Source organism: Capra hircus, chromosome 18, assembly GCF_001704415.2.
Source record: "Capra hircus breed San Clemente chromosome 18, ASM170441v1, whole genome shotgun sequence".
Taxonomy (NCBI): Eukaryota; Metazoa; Chordata; class Mammalia; order Artiodactyla; family Bovidae; genus Capra; species Capra hircus.
The window spans coordinates 20,209,076-20,233,271 of record NC_030825.1 but is presented as its reverse complement, the minus strand read 5'-3'; the positions used below and the strand labels follow the sequence as shown (position 1 = coordinate 20,233,271).

The following is a 24,196-nucleotide window of genomic DNA, read 5'->3' as shown; positions in this document are numbered from 1 at the left end:
GCCAATGCAGGAGATACAAGAGAGGCAGGTTTGATCCCTGGGTTGGGAAGATCCCCTGGAGGAGGAAATGGCAACCCACTCCAGTATTCTTGCCTGGAAAATTCCATGGGCAGAAGAGCTTGATGGGCTACAGTTCATAGGGTCGCAAAAAGTCAGACATGACTGAGTGACTGAGCACACACATTTTCCATAGTAGTAAATTTTCTAGACAAGTCTTATAGACCTCAAAGTACTGGCAAGAATTCCTCTGTCCATGGAATTCTCCAGGCAAGAATACTGGAGTGGGCTGCTATTTCCTTCTCCAGGGATCGTCCCGGCCCAGGGATTGAACCTGGGTCCCTGGTGGCTCAGAGGTTAAAGCGTCTGCCTGCAACGCAGGAGACCTGGGTTCGATGCCTGGGTCGGGAAGATCCCCTGGAGAAGGAAATGGCAACGCACTCCAGTAGTCTTGCCTGGAGAACCCCATGGACGGAGGAGCCTGGTGGGCTACAGTCCACGGGGTTGCAAAGAGTCAGACACGACTGAGCGACCGCACTTTCACTTTCACTTCTACACTGCAGGCAGATTCTTTACCATCTAAGCCACCAGGGAAGCCCACTGGAAAGGAAACCCCCATTCAAAGGCATTTTAACTTAAGTTACTGCAAACAATGCTAATTTTTTGTCGATTTGAAATACCTAAGTTGTGCCATAACGTATCATCCTGTCAAGTGTAACCACTTTCCACATAGTTGAACTTCTGGGATCAAGAAAGTATATTTACACTGATTCTCGTTATAACTGGTGAGGCACATCTGACTCAACCGTGAAAAGACACATGACATCATCACCTTGCTGTTGATTATCTGGCCTAGGGTCTCTGCCTTCTCTCCCTTCCCTTCCCCTACTTCCTTCCCTCCCTCCAACAGCCCTCCAGCTTGGGGTGGCTTGTTAGAGTAGATGTGATTTCAGGTCATAGCCTGTGCGACTACTTCTGGTTGTGTGTGGCTGCTTCTTCTGCATCCCTGGTTTCTTTCTTTGTCTTAAATGATGCTCCTCCTTCCAAGCCATCATCCTTTTCCCCACTCTCTACTACCACCCTTGGGCAAAGCATAGATTGTTACCCCCTCTGCTCCCTTCAGGAATTCCTAGCTTTCCCCATATCTTCTCCTCCAACTTTTATGAGGGGTGATGACTTCTCCTTCCTCCTCCTCAAGTTCCTTTTTGGCAATATCACCACCCAGCACTTTCCATGACACCTCCTTGCTTTGGATGGACGCCATCAGGTAAGGTTGGAAAGAGTCTCTGACCTCCCTCATTTAGTTTTGAAACCACATTTATTTACTCTCCACCAGCCTGGGAAATGAATATTAGGTTCTCAGCCCTGCCACCCTCTGCTGTGATCATCAGCTGATGCTCAGGTTTTGATAAAATGAGAAGAATAGTCACCTGGGTTACTCAGACCTGCCAGCTCTCAAAGTCCTTGGTGGTTAAACTCAAAGAAAGGCCACAGAAGACACTCGTAAGCACTTATGATCCCTCTGAATGCGTTGTTTTCTTTTCCAGTAATGGCTTTTGCTTTTAAAAATTGAAGATGTTTTAAACAGGGCTCTTGTATGGTCATACTTGCAATCCATTTGGGTCTGGTTTGGAATCTGACAACTGGAACAGAAAGAGCCTTGAATTCAGTGCGTACTTTCATTTTGGTACTGGTGTTCCTCAGCATAGATGAAAGAAGAACTCAGTGTGCATGGTGGATCCCTGAAATTCCTGATAAATTGCTGTGTTTTTCAATTTTCTGTTTAGGACCATGAAATGCTAAAATGTGGATGCATATCGAAATAAAAGCAATTCGTTGTGTTCTAAGGGTTTTTTTTTTTTAAATTTAGTATATGTGTAAAATTACCTTTTGAAGCAGCAACTATCAAGTCTGAAAAGCAATTGATGTTTCCATGAATCTTTTTCTGGGAAAAAACCTTAGTTCTAAGGATTTAACATCCTATAAGTAAAGATGGATATAACAGTATTCCATAAGCAATCTTTTTATTGTCAGACCATTACTGATTTTAATGTAACAAAAAAGTGTGCACTAATATATATTTTTTAATAAAAGAGGAGGAGATAGGATCCAAGACTATGTGGACCTATGATGAGTTACAAGTTTTTTTTTTTTTTTTTTAATCAGCTGAGGAAGGTGGTGCTTTGCTTAAAATGATTAGGCTTGATTATGTTTGTGGGGATGGCAAGGAAAGTGAAGATACGGAGAAGCTAAGTAATTTGGGGACACTAGGACTGCGGGCAAAGGAAAAGTCAAAGTTCACATGGCTGCTGGAGTCTCCAGGGCCCCCTTCCCATCATCCTCCATGATTCTCATAGTGCCACCATTTTATGGCCTTTCCCCCCTCTATCTTTCTTATTCCTAGCCTTATTTGTTCTCCGTCCCTCAAGTCACTACCTCCGCTAATATATCTTCATGTTACAACAAAAATGTCTTCCAAGAATATAATTTTTATTATGTTGCTTCTCTTTTTTTTGGTGACATCCACTTTTCTCCCCCTCTCTCCTGGCTGCTCTATTTTGATTGCTAGGACCTATCTCTTCAGGAGTCATGATCCCTAGGATCCTAGAACAATGTAACTTAAGAAATTAGGACAGCCTTGGGACTTCCCTGGTGGCCTGGTGGCTAAGAATCCACCTTCCAGTGCACGTTTTGATCACTGGTCAGGGAACCAAGAGCCCCACGTGCCGCTGAGAAAGTAAGCCTGCTTGCTTTAACTACTGAGGCCATGCGTTCTGAAGCCTGTGCTCCACAGCTAGAGAGAGACCCCTGAGCGCCACGAGGAAAGATCCCTCATGCCCCAACTAAGACCCGACACAGCCAAATAACTACCTATATTTATATGTAAAGAAGTTAAAACAAACTAGACAGTTTGACTCTCAGGAGATTGATGTCGATTACTGATACTCGGTGTGCAGCATGTCTTTGAAATTAAGCCATGCTGCTTTCGCACCTGAACCACAGAGTCCGGATGGTCTGAGCTATGCTGTGCTGATAACCAACCCTGGGCCATGTGGGCTGGAGGGGGCTCCTCCACGCAGACACTCAGGGAGCCGGAGTCACCACTTTCTTATAGCTGCGTCACCTGGACCCTGCGGTCCTGTCAGTCTCTAAGTGAAAAGAGAGCGCTGGAGGGTGCCTGGTGTGCCCCCGAAGTCAGAGGATATGCTACCTGAGGTTGGCACTGTGATAAATGTATAAATACTCATCTGTTTATTCATTCTGTCATATAGCCTAATGAGAGATAGTGTGAAGGTGAAGTTTGGCCAAGAGGACAGGAAAACCCAAATTCGGCTTGTTCTTCTCCCCCAAGGAAAGTGAAGTGGACGTGAAGTCACTCAGTGGTGTCTGACTCTTTGTGACCCTATGGACTATAGCCCACCAGGCTCGTCCATGGAACTTTCCAGGCAAGAATACTGGAGTGGGTTGACCATTTTCTTCTCCAGGGGATCTTCTTGACCCAGGGATCGAACTCATGTCACCTGCATTGCAGGTAGATTCCTTACTGTCAGAGCCACCAGGAACCCTGAGGAAAATGAACAATGAAACGGGAACTGGCACCACCTCCCAGTGCAGAGGACTCTGGCACGCTGACCTGGGTGACACAGGCCGGCCCTTTCGCACACACACGGTGGAGGTGGAGCGGACTGTGGGTCTTGCTTTGCCTCTGTGGTCCCTCAGTGTGAAGATTGAAGGCTTAATTCTTTTTTAAAAAAAATTATTTATTTATTTTTGGCTGCACTGGGTCTTCATTGATTTGTGCAGGCTTTCTCTAGTTGCAGTAAGCAGGGGCTACTCTCTAGCTGTGATGCATGGGCTAGTCATTGTGGTGGCTTCTCTTGTTGTGGAGCATGGACCCTGGGTGCATGGGCTTCAGTAGCTGCTGCGTCTGTGCTTACTAGCTTAGTCACCACGAGGCATGTAGGATCTTCCGAGAACAGGGATCAAACTGCTGTCCCCTGCATTGGCAGGCAGATTCTCCACCACTGTACTACCAGGGAAGCCTGCTCAGTTCTTAACATCAAGAAGAAAGGCTGACCCAACCCTCCATCCAGAGCAGTGTAGAAAGAAAACACTAGTCTCCAGGGCCTGGCACCAGGCTGACCTAGTCCTATGTTAGGGCTGGTGCCATGTGGGATGGTGAGGAGGAGGTGAGCTGGCAGGAGGTGAGGACGGGGCTGGGTATCAGCGCTGGCCTCCTTACCCCTCTCACCTCTTAATACGAAGTGTCTCCACTCTTCAGTCCAATAGTATTCACAGATCTGACCAGTCCATGGAGATCCCTCCTTCCTGGGCAAGTGAAGAAGAGGATGCAAAGAGGAGATGGATCTTGAATATTAATTAATTCAAGACAACATACTAGTCAATTAAATTAAAAATTGTGTTGAACAGCACCCATGGGTCAAACATTCCTCCCAGTTGTCATATCAGAACTAGGGTCAAATAAGAAATATCTAATTATCTAGGTTGCTTCCATGTCCTGGCTATTATAAACAGTGCTGCGATGAACATTGGGGTACATGTGTCTCTTTCAATTCTGGTTTCCTCAGTGTGTATGCCCAGTAGTGGGATTGCTGGGTCATAAGGCAGTTCTATTTCCAGTTTTTTAAGGAGTCTCCACACTGTTCTCCATAGTGGCTGTACTAGTTTGCATTCCCACCAACTGTGTAAGAGGGTTTCCTTTTCTCCACACCCTCTCCAGCATTTATTGCTTGTAGACTTTTGGTTCGCAGCCATTCTGACTGGTGTGAGATGGTACAGGATGCTTGGGGCTGGTGCACTGGGATGACCCAGAGAGATGGTACTGGGAGGGAGGTGGGAGAGGGGTTCAGGATTGGGAACACATGTACACCTGTGGCAGATTCATGTTGATGTATGGCAAAACCAATACAGTATCGTAAAGTAAAATAAAGTAAAAAAAAAAAAGAAATATCTAATTATATAATAGGCCACACTATTAATTTTCCTAATAAAATATGCATATTTTCAAAATTAAATTTGCTTTGCTGCCACTCATTGAAGTTCAGAGGTAATAACAACAATGATGCTAGGTAGCAGTCAGTTCAGTTCAGTTGCTCAGTCGCTCAGTTTCGACTCTTTGCCACCCCATGGACTGCAGCACGCCAGGCTTCCCTGTCCATCACCAACTCCTGGAGCTTGCTCAAACTCATGTCCATCAAGTCAGTGATGCCATCCAACCATCCCATCCTCTGTCATCCCCCTCAGGGTCTTTCCCAGCATCAGGGTCTTTTCCAATAAGTCAGTTCTTCACATTAGGTGGCCAAGTATGGGAGCTTCAGCTTCAGCATCAGTCCTTCCAATGAGTATTCAGAACTGATTTCATTTAGGATTGACTGGTTCGATCTCCTTGCTGTCTAAGGGACTGTCAAGAGTCTTATACAACACCACAGTTCAAAAGCATCAATTCTTTGGCACTCAGCTTTCTTTACGGTGCAACTTTCACATCCATACGTGATTATTGCAAAAACCAGTTTTGATTAGATGGACCTTTGTTGGCAAAGTAATGTCTCTGTTTTTTTAATATTGCTGTCTAGGTTTTCCATAGCTTTTCTTCCAAGGAGCAAGTGTCTTTTAATTTCATGGATACAGTCACAATCTGCAGTGATTTTGGAGCCCAAGAAAATAAAGTCTCTCACTATTTCCATTATTTCCCCATCTCTTTGCCATGAAGTGATGGGACCAGATATCATGATCTTAGTTTTTTTAATGTTCAGTTTTAAGCCAATTTTTCACCTTCCTCTTTCACCTTCATCAAGTGGCTCTTTAGTTCCTCTTCACTTTCTGTCATAAGGGTGGTGTTATCTGCATATCTGAGGTTATTGATATTTCTTTCAGCAATCTTGATTCCAGCTTGTGCTTCATCCAGCCCTGCATTTTGCATGATGTACTCTGCATATAAGTTAATTAAGCAGGGTGACAGTATACAGCCTTGAAGTACTCCTTTCCTAGTTTGGAAGTTTTCAGTCTGTTGTTCCATGTTTGGTTCTAACTGTTGCTTCTTGACCTGCATACAGATTTCTCAGGAGGCAGGTAAGGTGGTCTGGTATTCCCATCTCTTTCAGAATTTCCCACAGGTTATTGTGACCCACACAGTCAAAGGCTTTGGTGTTGTCAAAGAAGCAGATGTTTTTCTGGAATTCCATTGCTTTTTCTATGATCCAGTGGATGCTGGCAATTTGATCTCTGGTTCCTCTGCCTTTTAAATCCAGCTTGAACATCTGGAAGTTTTTGGTTCACGTACATTGAAGCTTAGCTTGGAGAATTGAGTATTACTTTACTAGCGTGTGAGATGAGTGCAGTTGTACTTATAGCAGTGGGTACTGCTTCTTCAGTGCTGACTCTGTGCCAGTCACAGTGCTAAGGGCAACACACCAGGAAATTCTCACAACAGACCAAAAGCCATGGATGCTACTGCGCTGCAGTTTGTAGGTAGGTGGACTGGGGTTTACAGAGGTGAAGTGGCTCACCTAAAGACACACAGCAAGTGATAGACTGGACCCGACTCAAATTAGGGTTTACAGTTCTAGTTCCTTCCCTTGCCCCTCTGAGGAAAACACAATTTTAACTTTCAATAGTAAGAATTTTAATAATCATACTCACAATCCTACTAATTCTACTACTAACATTGAACCAATTTATATGCCGGATACCATTCTAAACACTTTACAGGGACTTGCTGCTGGTCCAGTGGCTAAGACGCTGCACTCCCAATGCAGGGGGCCTGTGTTTGATCCCTGGTCTGGGAGCTAGATCCCATATGCCGCAACTAAAGATCCCACATGCCAAAAGGAGAACCGAAGGTCCTGTATGCCGCAATTAGACCCAGCGCAGCCAAAAAGATAATAAAAATACCCTACATATTTATACTAGTTGAATCTTCATAACCAACTGTGATGCAGGTGCTATTGTTATCCCCACTCTTCGGATGAAGCAGCTGGGCTGGAAGTTTTGAATCTAGGAAGTGGATCCTGGCTTGAATTGCCCAAACTGTCTGGATAATAACGATGGCATCTTGCAATTATAGCAATTACATGTATAAACAAATATGTCTCTTTCTCTATGTGTGTGTGTATTTATTTAAAAATATTTATTGTCTTTGTGGCTGGATCGGGCTTTACTTCAGCATGTGGGCTCAGAGCACATGGGCTCTGTAGTTGCCTGGAGCAGGCTTAGTTGCCCCCTGGCATGTGGGATCTTTGTTCCCCAGCTAGGGATTGACCCCACGTCCCCTGAATTAGAAGGCAGATTCTTAACCACTGGACCACTGGGGAAGTCCCTGGGTATACTTTACAGTTATATACAAGGCCTGAAGTGCCGAAGTTGCAGGAAAATGAGGCAGGTTGCATGGTGGGCTTTTGGAATTCACCTTCCAGCTACAGTGTGCGTCACAGGGCTACACTCATGAACGGAAGCTCAGTGAGGCAGAAATCTTTTTTGTTGTTGTTTCCTCGTGTTTCCAATGCTGCTGGCACAGTGCTTGTCATATGGAGGGTCCTCAGTGGCTTGGTGTCTCTTCTGCTATTCCTTTATGTATGTAGCACTGGCCTGGCAGGTAGAATAGGATTTGAGCTCTGCTCTGACTTACCTTATTAGGTGGGTGAACTCAATCAGTTCTTTCAGCCTCTGTGAGCCTCAGTCTCCACACCTGGGGGATGGGGCGGTAGCTCTGCTGCCTTCCTCTCTGAGCTGCTGTGAGGATTTGATGCTAGTGGGCTGGAGAGAGCTGTGTAAACCCTCAGATGCATTGTTTGATTAAAAGCGCTGGCCCATTAGGATGCTTTGGTATAGTGATGAGGACCTTACAAAGATGGCTGCAGAATGAGATTTTACCAAGAGGATACATGTGGCAAAAAAGAGATAAGACTTGGACGTATCCTGGGAGCTGTCAGAGAGTCAGAGTGAGGCATAGTTCACAAATTGGAAGGTTCGAGGCCTTTGCAGCAGCGAGGTTCTGTTTGGCTCCTTCATTGGAGTTTCCAGATATGCCACCTTAAGGTAATGTAACATCTCATAATATTTGCTTTTACCATTCCTGCCATCACTGACATCATTCTTTTCTGTTCCCTGAGTCGCTGTCCCTCCCCTCCCAACATCCCGGCAGATATTTTTCTCCTCTGGATGACTTTTGCTTTTGCATAAATTCAGAAGCCCCTGCTACTTCAGGTCATCCCTGCAGTGTGTACCCTCAGGAACTAGGCTCTGATCACCAAATAGTCCTGATCGAATTCCTGAGGGATAGGATCTGACAGGCTCTACTGTCTCCATTTTCTCTCTGTTAGCAGAGCTTTTCCCTCCAGGACACTGCATGGGTCAGGGTCTAACCCTGGTTCAATCCCCTGTGGCTGGGGGATGGGGCCGTGTCTTCTCTGTACTGTCGTGGGTCACTCACTTTTGGGAGACCCAGCCACCATCTTGTGAGGACACTCAAGCAGCCCTGTGAAGAGGTCCCTTTATTGAGGAGCTGAGCCTCCTGCTGACAGCCAGCACCAGCTGTTCACCAGACTGCAGTCAAGCCTTCCCTCAGCTTACCCCCCACTGAAATCTTTTTTTTTTTTTAAAGGGACAACATTTATTCCTTTTTCAAATGTTACAGTAAAACCAGGTGGAAGAGAATGGTTTTAGCAGTTAGAAAAAAAAAAAAAGTACAAATCTGGGGTTTGGCCATTAAAAGTTATTTACAACAATGGGAGGGGGAAAAAAAGACAACAAGAAGTTGTTTCACATTACAGACCTCCCGCCCACCCCAAAGCTTAATACTTGCTTACCAAGTCAAAAAAGGAGACACGGGTTGATTCACAAGCTGGAGGTTTGAACTTGAGTAAGACATTTATAAAAACCTAGACCGGGGCAGTGTTCTCCCCAGCCCAGGTGCCACTAGGCACAGCACAAGAGACTAAAAACTCAACGGGAAGGCTGGACACTCAGGGTTTTGGGAGTGTAGGCACCCCCACATCTGGCTCAGGGATTTGGGGAGTAAACAAAACCTACTTGGAAAAGAATCGGGGAAGAAAACCAGCAATTGCCTTCGGCACAGGTGGGGACAGGGAAGGAGGTAGGGCCAAGGGCAGGAGCATTTCACATCACTAACCTAACTTGGGAAAACTGCAAGGGACCATCTTCAACTGGCCTTAAGAGGAAGACCAGATGGATGATGGGAGAATCCACAGGAGGGAGAGAAGGAGAGGAAACGTGGCTAGGGGGCAACAGCCCCTGCCTTTCTGGGGACAGGAAGGCAGCCGGGGCACCAGGTCCAGGCAGTGACCTCACAAGGACAGCACAGTTTTTGCAGCTTAGAGATCACCCACCTGCCCCCACCCAGCTACTCATTCTGCTCGCTGGCTGGTGCAGGGTCACTCTCTGGCCCCGAGGGAGTGGATGGCTCTGCGGCCTGGGGCCCTGCCTCTTCTGTGTCTCCTCCCTTGGCGGCAGCGCTGGCCTCTGCCCCTTTGGCCTGGGGCTCCTGGCTCTCGGGGGTGGCAGCAGCCTTCCCTTCCTGGGCAGTGCCCTCCTCGCCGCAGGCACTGATCTCCCCCTGCTCCTGCTCTTCCTCTGTGGGTGAGGAGGCAGACGAATCACCCCCACCCTCCTTCCGATTTCTCTTGAAGGACAGGCCACTCAACTTGAAAGGCTTCTTGAAAGAGAATTTCTTCTTCTTCTTGGGGGTCTCCTTGGGGGGCACCTCCCCCTTAGCCTCAGCGCCCTGGCCAGGGGGTGCTGGCTCGATGGCATCACCAGTGGCCCCTGCTGCCTCCTCTGTTCCGTTCACGGGGGGCGACTCCCCTTCACCTTTGGGGGATAAGTCTCCATTGCTTTTCACGTGGCCGTTCTCCTGTCCGTTGACCTTGGCGGGGGAAGCGCCTGCTGCCTCCTCGGCGGTCACGTCGCCCCGGGGAGCCTTGGAGCTCTGGCTGCCCATGGTGGGGGGTTCTGCTGGGGGGGCGCCCGGAGCCGCCCCGGGCTCGCGCCGCAGGGGATAGTTCGGTCGGGTGGGCCTGGCCGGCGGAGGGGTGGGGCTCGCGTCTGAGGGGGAGGGGTGTCGGGGGTAAACCAAGCTGACCCCCGCTCCGCGCCCGACCCACTAGCTGCGCCCACCGCCGCTCCGCTCCGCTCCGCGCCAGAATGCCCCCCACTGAAATCTTGATGGCAACTTCCTAAGAGACCTTGGGCCATAATTGCCCAACTAAGCCGCTCCTTGAATTTCTTGCTCACAGAAACTGTGAGAGGTAATAAAAGCTGACTGTTGCTTTAGGCCACTAAGTTTTGTAGGAATCTGTTGTTAACTAATATTGAATGAGTCTTAAGGAAAATAGGCGTGTCCAAACAGGACAGCAGGTTAAGTTATTACAAGGCCTTTGAGTCTCCAAAAATAGGAGGAAGTGCTGCTCCTTTCAGTGAAAAAGAGGCTCAGAAAGACCTCAGGTTTTAAGATCTTGAACTTCATCTGGATCCGCCCAGATATCCCTGTATTAAGTCCAGGGTCCCACTCATTTCCAATCAATGCCTAAACTTTTACATATGAGACTTGGTGAAGCTGAGAATTAAACCAAGTTGTAATTCTACAGCTCATACAATTAAGTTTCGGTTTGCTTTTTGTAGAGGCGAGACCTGCAGCTGCAAAAAATAAGAATTTCTTTTAGGGCTACCATCAAAGCTTTCTAGTTCTCTGACCACAACTTAAGCTGAGCGTTTAAAGCCCCGAGTTTGTCATTTTCTTTCTAATCTCTCCACTGTAGTTAGAAGCAATTATCCTCCTGTAGGGTCTTTGGAGTGATTATCACTCCTGTAATAGTCAAGGGCAGGAGCCCTTTTGTCACCAAGGCAACTGCTTCAGTGGGTGCTCCATCACGGTCAATTACAGGTGATAATGTGATTAATCATGGTGTCACTGCTCACTAGAGGCAACTATTACTAATATCCAGCTTCTCAAGAACCACAGCACTGTTTTCAAGACCAAGGACATGATGACCAAGCCAATCTCAGAATCCCATCTCTGAGAATCAACTTTATAGGACCACTTTTGGTATCAAATATTGGATTAGTCAAAGTGGAAAAAAAGACCTCACTAGCTTTCTCTGTTTTATTTAATTTAATTAATTTATTAAAAAAGTGTTATTGACCTTGCTGTGAGGCATCTGGGATCTTAGTTCCCTGACCAGGGATCGAACATTCTCCTCCTGCATTGTAAGGGGGGAGTCTTAACCCCTGAGGCACTAGGGAAGTCCAGCTTCCTCTATTTTAAATTCTCTCTTTTAAAGGGATGGAGGGGTTGGGGGCAGGAGGAGAAGGGGACAACAGAGGATGAGATGGCTGGATGGCATCACTGATTCGATGGACATGAATTTGGGTAAACTCTGGGAGTTGGTGATGAAGAGGGAGGCCTGGTGTGCTGCAGTTCATGGGGTCGCAGAGTCAGACATGACTGAGCGACTGAACTGAACTGAAAGGGCAAAAAGGGAATCAAAAGAGGTATCAAAGGATAGTAATTATTCGTAAGGCTTTAGAAACAAACTTAAGAACGCGGGGCTATTGGAACCCTAGGTTCTTGGAGGAGGGACACTATGGAACTGGGACTCAGAGCTCTGAGAAGGAAGCGCTCCCAGCTGGTGTGGGAGGAGAGGATGTGGTGAGTTTGTATCTGGGAGGGCTGAAAGGAGCTGGGAAATGGGGCCAACTGTTGTTGCTGAGGGGAAAGGCCTTCTCTTGATGCCAACAGGAGACAGCAAAACAGGAAAGAGCAAGTCCTTTTGTCGTCCTCCATCTTTTCAGTCTCTCTTTAGTGCCCTCGATCAGTGGCACTCAACAGGAATCCAGCTGGGAAAGGAGAAAGGAGTTTGTAGCATTGAAGCCTCACACCAGGCCTTCCCCAGTGACTCAGTGGTAAAAATCCGCCTGTAATGCAGGAGACTTAGGTTCAATCCCTGGCATGGGAAGATCCCCTAGAGTAGGAAATAGCAACCACCTCCAGTATGCTTGCCTGGAAAATTCCACGGACAGAAAGTCCTGGTGGGCTAGAGTCCAGGAAGTCAGACACTGAGTGACTAAAATAGCAACAAAGCCCCACACCGTGGAAGAGAGTGTAGATAGGTGGGTTTGTTGCTGAGAACAATAGTTTAATAACCTGAACTGGCTCCTGGAGGCCATGGCATCTCTAAGCCCTGATTGAGATGCTGAAGGATAACCCACAACTAAGGGAATTTTACTTAAGACCAGTGCTCCCTTAAAACATTGCCTGGAACCCAAGGAGGAGATAGTAGGAGAGACTCCGCGCTGTTATTTCCTTCCTCCTCCCCTCAGTGGCTTTCTTCACCTTCTTCCTGCTCCCAACACTGGTGAGAACTCAGCTAAATGAAAGACTGTGAGTACAGTCTGGGGCTGGGGTGTGGTTATTTTCTGCACAAACTGGACCACCTTGCATCCCAATTAGAGCTCTGAAGAGTGCACTGCATGGGAACATTTTTGTGCCTTTAAGTAGCATTAGCAAGCTTGCTTTCTTTTTTTTAGCACTTAAACTTCTTTTTCTCATTAGCACAGTCTTCTGGAGGGAGAGGAAGGGGCAGAAGAGCTAATTAGTGAACTTGGGTGACTGCCTCCTACCTCTAACCTTTCCCAAACATCTGCCCCCCTGCTAGAGGAGGCCAGCACCTGCTGCTAGCGCACTTTCTCTTTTGAGAAACTATCAGAAAACATTTGCAAATAACTGATTGCCTTAAAATGGAGGAAAGAAGCACATTTTCCAATTACAGCCTGGTGATTGCTCCGGCTTGTTTAATTAATGGAGTGGGCATCTGTTTGCTCAGGCCCTTTTGAATGTGTTTTCTGAAGTTCCTTAATTAGTTACAAAAAACTGCAGGTGTACTGGCAGGCAAGAGCGGTGGAGCTGGGATGTCTTCCAGAAGAGAGAATCTTTTTTAATGTAAATATTTAGCTGTATGATGATGAGGTCCCTTTTAAAGTTCTCTTCCTATGTGGTCTGGGTGCGGTGGTGTTGGAAGATATATTCGGGTTCCATTTGGATTGTTGACAAAATAAATTGAAATGGAAGAGACCAATTTTCATTATGACAGACACTTAGATGCAGTTAGGCCATTACCGGGATGACAAGTTATTCTCGTTCTGTCATGGTGAGACTGCCGCCCAGTTTTTCAGGGAAAAATGCTGTTGCCTGAGAGAGGAGAGCTGTTGCATGTTAACTCTGTGCATAGAATTGTGATGTTACATATGGTATATGGAGAGACCCACGGGGGGAACGAGAGGGGCTTTTGGCCTCCTGGTAAGTGAAGATCCTCTCGGCAACAGGGATATATTCCTGAAAGGTTTACCTTCCTCTGACACTGCTCTCTGCCTTCTATTGTTTGCGAAAATCCAAAGATGTTTCTTCTTTGTTTTATTTATTTATTTATTTATTTAAATTTTATTTTGACTTTATTTCGGCAGTAATTACCACCTCTGGATCTGAGAGATGATGTTACCCTCTGAAAATGCTGGCAGTTGCATTAGAGAGTCTGTGATGAGGAAATGTGTGGGTATCAGAGGGCACACTCTGATCAGCTGTAACAAGCAAGACCATGGGCCAGATCTGGGCCTCTATTTCCTGAAATAAATCTCCACTGGACCATGCCCACTCCTATTAGTTATGTTTACATTAGGTTATGTTTACCACACAGTCAGTGTTGAGTAGTTGTTGTTTTTTTTTTTTTTTTTTTACGAGTTGAGTTGCGTTGACTGTATTGCCTGCACTGCCTAAAATATTTGCCATCTGGCTCTTTATTGAGAACTTTGCTGACCTCTGAACCGTAGTGACTTTGTGATCTTGCAGTGGTCCCCAACCTCTTTGGCACCAGGGACCAGTTTCATGGAAGACAGTCTTTGCACAGACTAGGGGTGGGGTGGGTGGGGGAAGTTTCAGGCGGTAATGTGAGTGATAGGGAGCCATAGATGACACTTCCCCACTCGCTTTCTGCTCACCTTCTGCTGTGCAGCCGGTTCCTAACAGGCCCTGGACTGGCGCTGGCCCGGGAACTGGGGACCCCTGGTCTATTGGATGAAGCCCTGGGAGAGGGACTGTGACTTCTGTGGTCTCCTGTCCAGGCCTCGGTTTCTAGAGCTCTGTAATGGGGCTAAACCTTCCTACCCTTTGTGTCTTAGAATGCTGTATGAGGTATAACAGTTGAAATATTGCCCAATGAATTTTTAAAGAATATTATTTGTTTATTTAGGCTGCACTGGGTTTTAGTTGCAGCATGTGGGATTTTTTGTTGCGGCATGTGAACTAAAATTCTGGCATGTAGGATCTAATTCCCTGACCAGGACTCGAACCTGGGTCCCCTGCATTGGGAGCTTGGAGTCTTAGCCCCTGGACCACCAGGAAGATCCCCGTTGGAGGAATTTTTGTATTTTCTCACTAACAAGCACGCACGCAGTAACTGACAAAAATGCAAGATTTGCTTTGTCTTTCCCTGATGTCCTGCGTCCTGTGAACCAAGAGGACAGATGAGGCACTTGAAACCAAACCTTTCTTGGACCAGCCCCTCCATTCTCCAGTGCTGCTCCTCCCCCACATCTTTTGCAGCACGTGTGGGACAAAGGTTCTTTCTGTTCTGGAGAGAAGGTGCACACACCTGGCTGAATGGGGGCTCACTGCCTCTCTCATGCACACATCTCCCATTCTCCCTCTACGTCCTTGTTGCTTTATTCCAAGAATCACATGTGGAGGCAGCTCCATATTGTAAATCTTAATTTTTTAATGTTCAAAATGTCTCACAACATTGTCCTTCAGCTTTCTGGTCCAGGACTAAAAGTTTGAAGGCAGACTGATTTCAACAAAGTCTCTTGTGAGCGTTTGGGCCCAGCTTGGTGAGCGGAAGTGCTGCCCCTCTTTGACTTAACTCCAGCCACACCCTGGTGCCCGCAGAAATAATACAATTGAGCAGCCAAGGAAAGAGAGGCTTGTAGAGGCTGCTATTAACTAGCTAGGTGACCTTCCGCAACTCACCTGCCTTCTCTGGATTTCATCTGCCAAATGAAGGGTTTGGGAAAGATGTTTTCTAACATTGCTATCTGTTTAAAAAACTATAGTGGCTAAAACTCTGAGCTCTCAAAACAGGGGACCTGGGTTCAATTCCTGGTCAGGGAACCAGACCCCACGTGCTGCAGCTAAGAGTTTGCTTTGCTGCAGCTAAAGATTCCACGTGCTGCAACTAGGGCTTGGTACAGCCAAACTGATAAATGCACGCATGCCCAGTCGCTACAGTTGCCTCCAACTCTTTGCGACCCAAAGGACCATAGCCTACCAGGCTCCTCTGTCCATGAGGTTCTCCAGGCAAGAATACTGGAGTGGGTTGCCATGCCCTCCTCCAGAAATAAACATTAAAAAAATTCAGTATATGGAATTCCTGTTATCTGAGTAACAGAGTGATAATCCCATCCAACATGCTATTTCTCTTCTGATTTCACACACCTGCCTTTGCCAGGCACTTGTATGTGACAAAGCATGTTGGGATAAACTGGTAAGAAAGGGTGTGTGGTCAGGGTTCTGCTAGACTGACATCAGATGTGCAAACAACAGAGACTGACTCCTACAACCTTAAGGAGAAAAGTGAAACTCTTGGAAGGTAATGAGGAGCTTGGAGGATCCACAGGAAGACTGGAGACCAGAGACGGGGAAGCTGGGTAACTCAGAACACAGCCAGAGTCATGCCCTGGAGTCAACTGCTTATTCCTCTGGCTTCCCTGATAGCTCAGTTGGTAAAGAATTTGCGTGCAATGCAGGAGACCCTGGTTCAATTCTTGGGTCGGGAAGATCCACTGGAGAAGGGATAGGCTACCCATTCCAGTATTCTTGGGCTTCCCCTGTGGCTCAGCTGGTAAAGAATTCACCTGCAATGAAGGAGACCTGGGTTCAATCCCTGGGTTGGGAAGATCCCCTGGAGAAGGGAATGGCTACCACTCCAGTATTCTGGCCTGGAGAATTCCATGGACTGTATATGTATAGTGGGGTCACAAAGAGTCAGACACTACTGAGTGGCTTTCACTTTTTCATTGACCCTGTCGGGACCTCTGCTGTTCACCCGTGTGGGTCAGAAAGGAGCCTGCTTTGTCACCACCCTCTTGAGGACCAGCCTGGTGAGCAGCATGTGGACTAGATTCAGCCCCTGTCGTTGTTATAGTTTAGTCCCTAAGTCTTGTCCAACTCTTTGTGACCCCATGAACTATAGCCTGCCAGGATCCTCTGTCCTTCACTATTTCCCAGAGATTGCTCAAATTCATGTCCATTGAGTCCATGATGCTACCTAACCATCTCATCCTCTGCCGTTCCTTTCTCCTGCCCTTACTCTTTCCCAGCATCCGTGTGTGCGTGTGAAGTCGCTTCAGTAGCATCCGACTCTGTGCAACCCTATGGGCTATAGCCTGCCAGGCTCCTCTGTCCATGGGACTCTCCAGGCAAGAATACTGGAGTGGGTTGCCATGCCCTTTCTCCAGGGGATCTTCCTGATCCAGGGATCAAACTTGCGACTCTTATGTCTCCTGCATTGGCGGGCAGGTTCTTTACCGTTGGCATCTTTTCCAATGAGTCGGCTCTTCTCATCAGGTGGCCAAAGTATTGGAGCTTCAGTATCAGGCCTTCCAATGAGTATTCAGAGTTGAATTCCTTTAGGATTGACTGGTTTGATCTCCTTGCAGGCCAGGGGACTCTCAAGAATTTTCTCCAATATCACTTCTTCAGCACTCAGCCTTCTTTATGACTAACCCCCACTTCCATAAGTGACTACTGGAAAAACTCTAGCTTTGACTATACTAATATTTGTTGACAAAGTGATGCCCCCTGCTTTTTAATATGCTGTCTAGGTTGGTCATAGCTTTCCTTCCAAGGAGCGGTGTCTTTTAGTTTCATGGCTGCAGTCATCGTTCACAGTGATTTTGGAGCCCAAGAAAGTAAAATCTGTCACTGCTTCTACTTTTCCGCCTTCTATTAATATCTGCCATGGAAGTGATGGGACCAGATGCCATGATCCTGGTTTTTCTAATATTGAATTTTGAGCCAGCTTTTTCACTCTCCTCTTTTACTTTCATCAAAAGGCTCTTTAGTTCTTCACTTTCTGGCACTAGAGTGGTATCATCTGCATATCTAGTGTTGATATTTCTCCTGGGAATTCTGATTCCAGTTTGTGATTCATCCAGCCTGGCATTTTGTATGATGTACTCTGCATATAAGTTAAATAAACAGGATGACAGTATATAGCTTTGTTGTCCTCCTTTCCCAGTTTGGAACTAGTCAGTTGTTCCATGTCCAGTTCTAGTTCTTGTTTCTTGACTTGCATGCAGGTTTCTCAGGAGACAGGTAAGGTGGTCTGGTATTCCCATCTCTTTCAGAATTTTCCACAGTTTGTTGTGATCCACACAACCAGAGGTCTTAATTAGTCAGTAAAGCAAAAGTAGGTGTTTTTCTGGGATTCCCTTGCTTCTTATGATCCAGTGAATGCTGGCAGTTTGATCTCTGGTTCCTTTGCCTTTTCTAAACCTAGCTTGTACATCTGGAAGATCTCAGTTCACATACTGCTGACGCGTAACTTGAAGGATTTTGAGAATAAACTTATAAACGTGTGAAATGAGTGCAATTGTACAGTGGTTTGAACATTCTTTGGCATTGTCCTTCATTGGGATTGGAATGAAAACTGACCTTTTCCAGTCTGGTGGCCACTGCTGAGTTTTCCAAATTTGCTGGCATATTGAATGCAGCACTTAAAAGCATCATCTTTTAGGATTTTAAATAGCTCAGGTGGAATTCTGTCATCTCTGCTAGCTTTGTTTGTAGTAATGCTTCCTAAGGCCTATTTGACTTCACACTCCAGCATGTCTGGCTCTAGGTGAGTGACCACACCATCATGATTATCTAGGTTATTAAGACATTTTCATATAGCTCTTCTCTGTATTCTTGCCACCTCTTTTTAATCTCTTCTGCTTCTGTTAGGTTCTTATCATTTCTGCCCTTCATCTTGCCAACCCTTACATGAAATGTTCCCTTGGTATCTCTAGTTTTCTTGAAGAGATCTCTAGTCTTTCTCATTCTATTGCTTTCCTCTATTTCTTTGCTTTGGATTGGACTCAGCCCCGCTATGTGTCCTTATACAGGCAGGGGCCACCCTAGAGCAGGGGGTCAGTGCCAACCCACCCGACCCATTAATATTGGCTTCTCAACTCCACTGCTAATGTCTATGATGATTTCCACTTAGCCTGCATTTTTTATATGACCACTTTTATTTATTTAAATGGATAACTTTTTAAATAAATTAATACTTAACAATAATGTATTGCTGATATATAATATTATAAGTTTCAGGTGTACAGCATGGTGATTCATAATTTTAAAGGTTATATTCCATTTGTTTGTTGTTGTTGTTTAGTTGTTAAGTCATGTCTGACTCTTTTGTGACCCCGTGGACTATTGCACACAAGACTGCTCTGTCCATGGGATTTCCCAGGCAAGAACACTGGCGTGTGTAGCCATTTCCTTCTCCAGGGGATCTTCCTGACCTGGGGATCAAACCTGCATCTCCTGCTTTGGCAAGTGGATTCTTTACCCTTGAGGCCACAGGGAAGTCCATTCCATTTATAATTATTGTAAAATATTGGATATATTCCCTGTACTGTACAATATATCCTATAGCTTATTTATTTTATACATAGTAGTTCATACCTCTCAATCTCCTACCCCTATTTGCATCTCCAACTCTTCCCTCTTCCCACTGGTAGCCTCCAATTTGTTCGCTATATCAGTGAGTCTCTTTTTTGTTATATTCATTAGCTTGTTTTCTATATTAGATTCCACAGGTAAGTGATGTCATACAGTATTTTTCTCTGTCTGCTGTTTCACTATGCATAATGCCCTCTAAGTCCATCCATGTGTGTTGCAAATGGAAAAAATTTCATTCTTTTTTATGGCTGAGTAGTATTCCATTGTATAAGTATACCACATCTTCTTTATCCATTTGTCTGTTGACAGACACTTAGGGTGCTTCCATAACTTGGCTATTGTAAATAGTGCTACTACAAACCCTGGGGTGCATGTTTATTTTCAAATTAATGTTTTTGCTTCCTTCTCATATTACTGCTTTTAGATTTAGAGTTCTGGGCAAGAGCTCTGGTTTATTTTGGCTTACTTTGACTAAGCCTGGTCCAGAGCCAAGCTGTGGGGAAGGGGAACCATGGTTACCCTCTGGCTCCCATAATGGGATTTGAGGTCCTGTGGTTTGGGTGCCTCTCAGTTTGAGGGGACATTTTCATGCCAGGTAGCCTAACAAACGGAGAAGGCAATGGCACCCCACTCCAGTACTCTTGCCTGGAAAATCCCAGGGACGGAGGAGCCTGGTGGGCTGCTGTCTATGGGGTCGCACAGAGTTGGACACGATTGAGCAACTTCACTTTCACTTTTCACTTTCATGCATTGGAGAAGGAAATGGCAACCCACTCCAGTGTTCCTGCCTGGAGAATCCCAGGGACGGGGGAGCCTGGTGGGCTGCCGTCTATGGGGTCGCACAGAGTCGGACACGACTGAAGCGACTTAGCAGCAGCAGCAGCAGCCTAACAAAAAACAACTGCTAACTACAACCTGTGCCAAGTACAGAATGCGGGTTGCTCTCTGAAGAAGCTAGGGGGCGCCATCTGCATCGTGGTCTAAATGAACGGTTCTGTGTGCAGTTCCATTCTGCTGTAAACAAAACCAGTGCACACGCTCACCTTCTCTTCTCAGCATTCTGTGAAGACTGATCCAGCAGCCCCCAGTTCTCTTTGTCTTCAAAGAACATCATGTCAAATTCAGAATTACATGAACATTCTGAATACATCGAACAGGAGCGAGGATTTAATTCCTGCCTCCTTGATGTGATGTGACTTGGTTTGAAAGTATGCAAATTGCCATTCAAATGTTTTCACAAATACAAAATGACAAACGGCTCATTTGCCCGTTTTCAGAGAGTTTGCTTCACTTAGGTGATCTCTTTTCGACCTTTACAAAATTCAGTTTCCTCTGTTCAAAGGAATTTACTCTGGAAACACCACAGGGATATTATGAAAGAAGTTAATATTTAAACTTGCTGTAGACATGTTTATATTTAATGTTCACTTTTGAATGCCAAAAGAGGGAGAGAGATTTCTAGTGATTTTGCTCAGCAAATGTGCCTTCAGTAGTTGTTAAGGGTTTGAAAACAGAATTTAAAGGAGGTTGTTTTCTGAATTCCGCATCATGTATAAAATATATAACTAATGAGACCCCTCTAGCATAGGGAACTCTACTCAGTGCTCTGTGGCGACCTAGGTGGGAGGGAAATCCACAACAGATGGGACATGTGTATACATGGAGCTGATTCGCTTTCTGCAGAGCAGAAACTAACACAACATTGTAAAGCAACTATACTCCAATAAAAATTTTAAAAAGGAGAGATTGTTTTCCTCTAACCATCCTACAGAAACCCCATACATGCTTTGCTCTCCTTGGATGATCTGTTTATCTTCATTTTCCTGACTTTAATAACAGAGAATTCTCTTTCCATTATTTTATCTATAAACCTGTATTTTGACATAAAACCAAGAAACATTTCCAATCTTTACATTTTAGTTTCTTCACTTCTCAAAGCAAAAAGTAGTTCAATTAAATAGCATCAAAGGGCTCCTTTGCGGCAGAGACCTTTGGAAATTGCTCTAACCCTTTAACATTTAGAAAAGCATATTTATAGAAGCAGAATGTCTTTGCAGTATGTGCTTGCTGTTCAGAGAGTGAGAAACTCCCCACATGCTCCTCTGAAGAATGAAGTAATTCTGTTTCAAGTCTGGTCATTAGGAGTAATGGAGGGGTTGCCCAGATGGAGCCTGGAGTGTCATGGGCCCATCAGGTCAGATTCATATTAGGTTTTAAATGAGCTACAAGGAGAGTGTCCTCTTCCCCTGGAACATCAGGGTGGAGATTTGGGGAGGAACTTTTGAAATCACAAGAAGAAATTTCCTCCAAGCTAAGGGGTGGAGCGTGGTATGCTCCATCCTCTCATTGATCTATTGAATGATCCATCCATCCAATGGTCCTAGTGTGTATTCAGTATATATTTAATGAGCGCTTACTGAGTACCAGATGACAGATGTGAATGGTACAGGCAATGGAGAAACATAGAACGCCAGAGAAACAGATTCAGGAACAGAAAGGGATATGGTGGACAAGGGAAGGTGGGAGGGCGGAGTGGTGCTAGGGAAGTAGGTCACTAACAGGAGGAAGTAGGTCAATGCTCTCTAAAATGTGATCTCATTCAGCTCACTCTCTAATTATTATCTGTAAAATATTTATTTATTTATTTGGCTGCTTTGGGTCTTAGTTGCATCATGAGGGATCTTTGTTGTGGCATGCAGACTCCAGAGCACGTGGGCTCAGTAGCTACCCCGTGGCACGCGGGATCTTAGTTCCCTGACCAGGGATCGATCTAGTGTCCCCTGCACTGGAAGACGAATTCTTAACCCCTGAACCACCAGGGAAGTCCCTCTAATTATTTTATGTGGATTTTCTGCTATATAGAATTTCCATGGCCAAATGCATTCTTGGATGAATTCATTTATCCATTTAAAAATATATATATTGATACAGGGACTGTGTCAGGCTTTGGCATACAGTAGTAGATAAGGAAAGACACACTCTCTGGCCTTATGGAATTTACAGTCTAGCAGGAAACAAATATGCCTAAATAAATATCTATTTATAATTGTAATATGAATCATAAAGGAAAAGTAAAAGATACTGAACTAGAAAGCAGTAAGTCAATAATATGGCATCAGGTATGCAGGAAAGTGAAGTGAAGTTGCTCAGTCGTGTCTGACTCTTTGCAACCCCATGGACTGTAGCCTACCAGGCTCCTCTGTCCATGGGATTTTCCAGGCAATAGTACTGGAGTGGATTGCCATTTCCTTCTCCAGGGGATCTTCCTGACCCAGGGATTGGACCTGGGTCTCCCGCCTTGTAGACACATGCTTTACCATCTGAGCCACTAGGGAAGTCCTGGTATGCAGGAAGTCCACATTAAATATATACTGAAAAAATGCTAGAATCATTGGATGGATGGACCAATGGATGGATCATTCAATTAGATAAATGAGAGGATGGACATGGAACTCCCTCACCCCCACCCCTTAGCTCTTATGATTTCAAAGTTCCACCCAAATCTCCACCCTGATGCTCCCCTAATCCAGTGGGAGTGGACAATCTCCTTGTAGTTCATTTAAAACCTAAACATAAAGCTAGTCTAATGGACCATTGAGATTCCAGGCTCCATCTGGGAGACTTTATTGCGATTGGGGGTGAGAGAAGGGATTCCGAACAATTAGATGTACCAATAGGGGCTATGTGGAGAAAACAGGGCAAGTGTTTTCCAGGCAGAGGTAACAGATAGCTTGTGTGAAGGTCCTGGGGCCAGAATGGAGGGCCTTGTCAGCTGGGCAGGGAGGAGATTGGCTTTTGTTATACCAAGAATGAAGTGATGATGAGGAGTTTAAGATGCGGCTGCCCTGAGGGCACAGCTCCTGGTGGGAACCCTGACATGGAAACATCAAGGATCTTGAATATTTCTGTCCATTTGTGGACAGGACTCTGATGCACTGTATGGTATCCATGCTAGATACAGGGTGACAACTTCAACAATTCACGTGTTTTGTGTTCTGCAAATGAAAGATTTATCACTTTTGAAATAAAATGATGTTGAAAAAGTTGGGATGGAACAAAACCCATTTGTATTATTACAAGACATTCCAACATTCAAAAGTCATTTGGTTCGAGAAGTATAATTTCAACCATTTGGAATTGTTGTAAAGATAATTTAAAATTTTCGTCGTGACCTGTTTTTTCATCATTACCTGTTTACTTGTTACACAAGTTTTCTCATGGTGAATAACAAGACTTTGAAGAGATGACCATCAGCTAGTCTTGATCAGGAATTGTGTGTGGCCATTTCAAGCATAAAATATGCAGAAAAGTTATATTCACCAAATCAAGCCCAAGTCTCTTTATTAAAATATTTCAAAAGATTTTAAAGGGAAGATTTGTCAAATTTAATAATAAACATGTTCCCTAAATCATCTCATAGTATAATTATATAATATTATACAACATTATGGAAATAAAACAGCCCATTATACAGTGAAGTAAATCAGAAAGAGAAAAACAAATACCACATATTAATGCATATATATAGAATCTACAAAACCAGTGCAGATGAACCTATTTGCAGGGCAGCAATAGAGACACAGCCATAGAGATGCACTCGTTACACAGTGGGGGAAGGAGAAAGTGGGACAGATGGAGAGAGCAGCATTGAAACATGTATGACTACCGTTCCTATTCCTGGGTTGGGAAGTTACCCTGGAGAAGGGACAGGCTACCCACTCCAGTATTCTTGGGCTTCCCTGGTGGCTTAGCGTGTAAAGAATCTGCCTGCAATGCGGGAGACCTGAGTTTAACCCCTGGGTCGGGAAGATCCCCGGGAGGAGGGCATGGTAACCCATTCCAGTGTTCTTGCCTGGAGAATTCCCATGGACAGAGGAGCCTGGTGGGCTGCAATCCGTAGGGTCTCAAAGAGTCGGACACGACTGAGCTGCTAAGCACAGCACAGTATGGTAGAAAGCTGCTACGTAACACGGGGAGCTCAGCTTGGTGCTCTGGGATGACCCAGAGGGTGGGATGGGGGGAAGGGAGGCTCAAGAAGAAGGGGCATGTTTATACTTTTGACTAATTCATGTTGTACAGCAGAAACCAACATTATAAAACAATTATCTTCCAATTAAATAATAAATTAAAAAATAAATTGGCAGATTAAAAAAAAAAGAAGAAAAACAAAATGAAGTTTTTACCAAATTTATATAGATAGGCCCAGTTTTCCTTTAGTTTACCTTCAGATGCCATATGCATATTAACATTTTTCACATGTGACAAGATGTGCAAAAGGCAGGGACATCTGCCACCAAAACAACAGCACCATCCGTCTAACTTTTGTTCTAAACAATTTAAGAAGCAGCTAAGCCATGGCTTGCCAGATATGACCTCACAAATCCTCTCTGAATGTCAACATTCTACTAAGAAGAAAGTTCTTAACCTGTGAGCTTAGATGATGAGTCA

General features: G+C 45.2%; 1 protein-coding gene across 1 annotated transcript; it reads right to left on the bottom strand.

Moving 5' to 3' along the window:
* Positions 8,601-10,179, bottom strand: LOC108637962 (MARCKS-related protein). Its single transcript, XM_018061955.1, has one exon. The coding sequence runs from the start codon at positions 9,971-9,973 to the stop codon at positions 9,377-9,379; it is 597 nt and encodes a 198-aa protein (XP_017917444.1). The 5' UTR covers positions 9,974-10,179; the 3' UTR covers positions 8,601-9,376.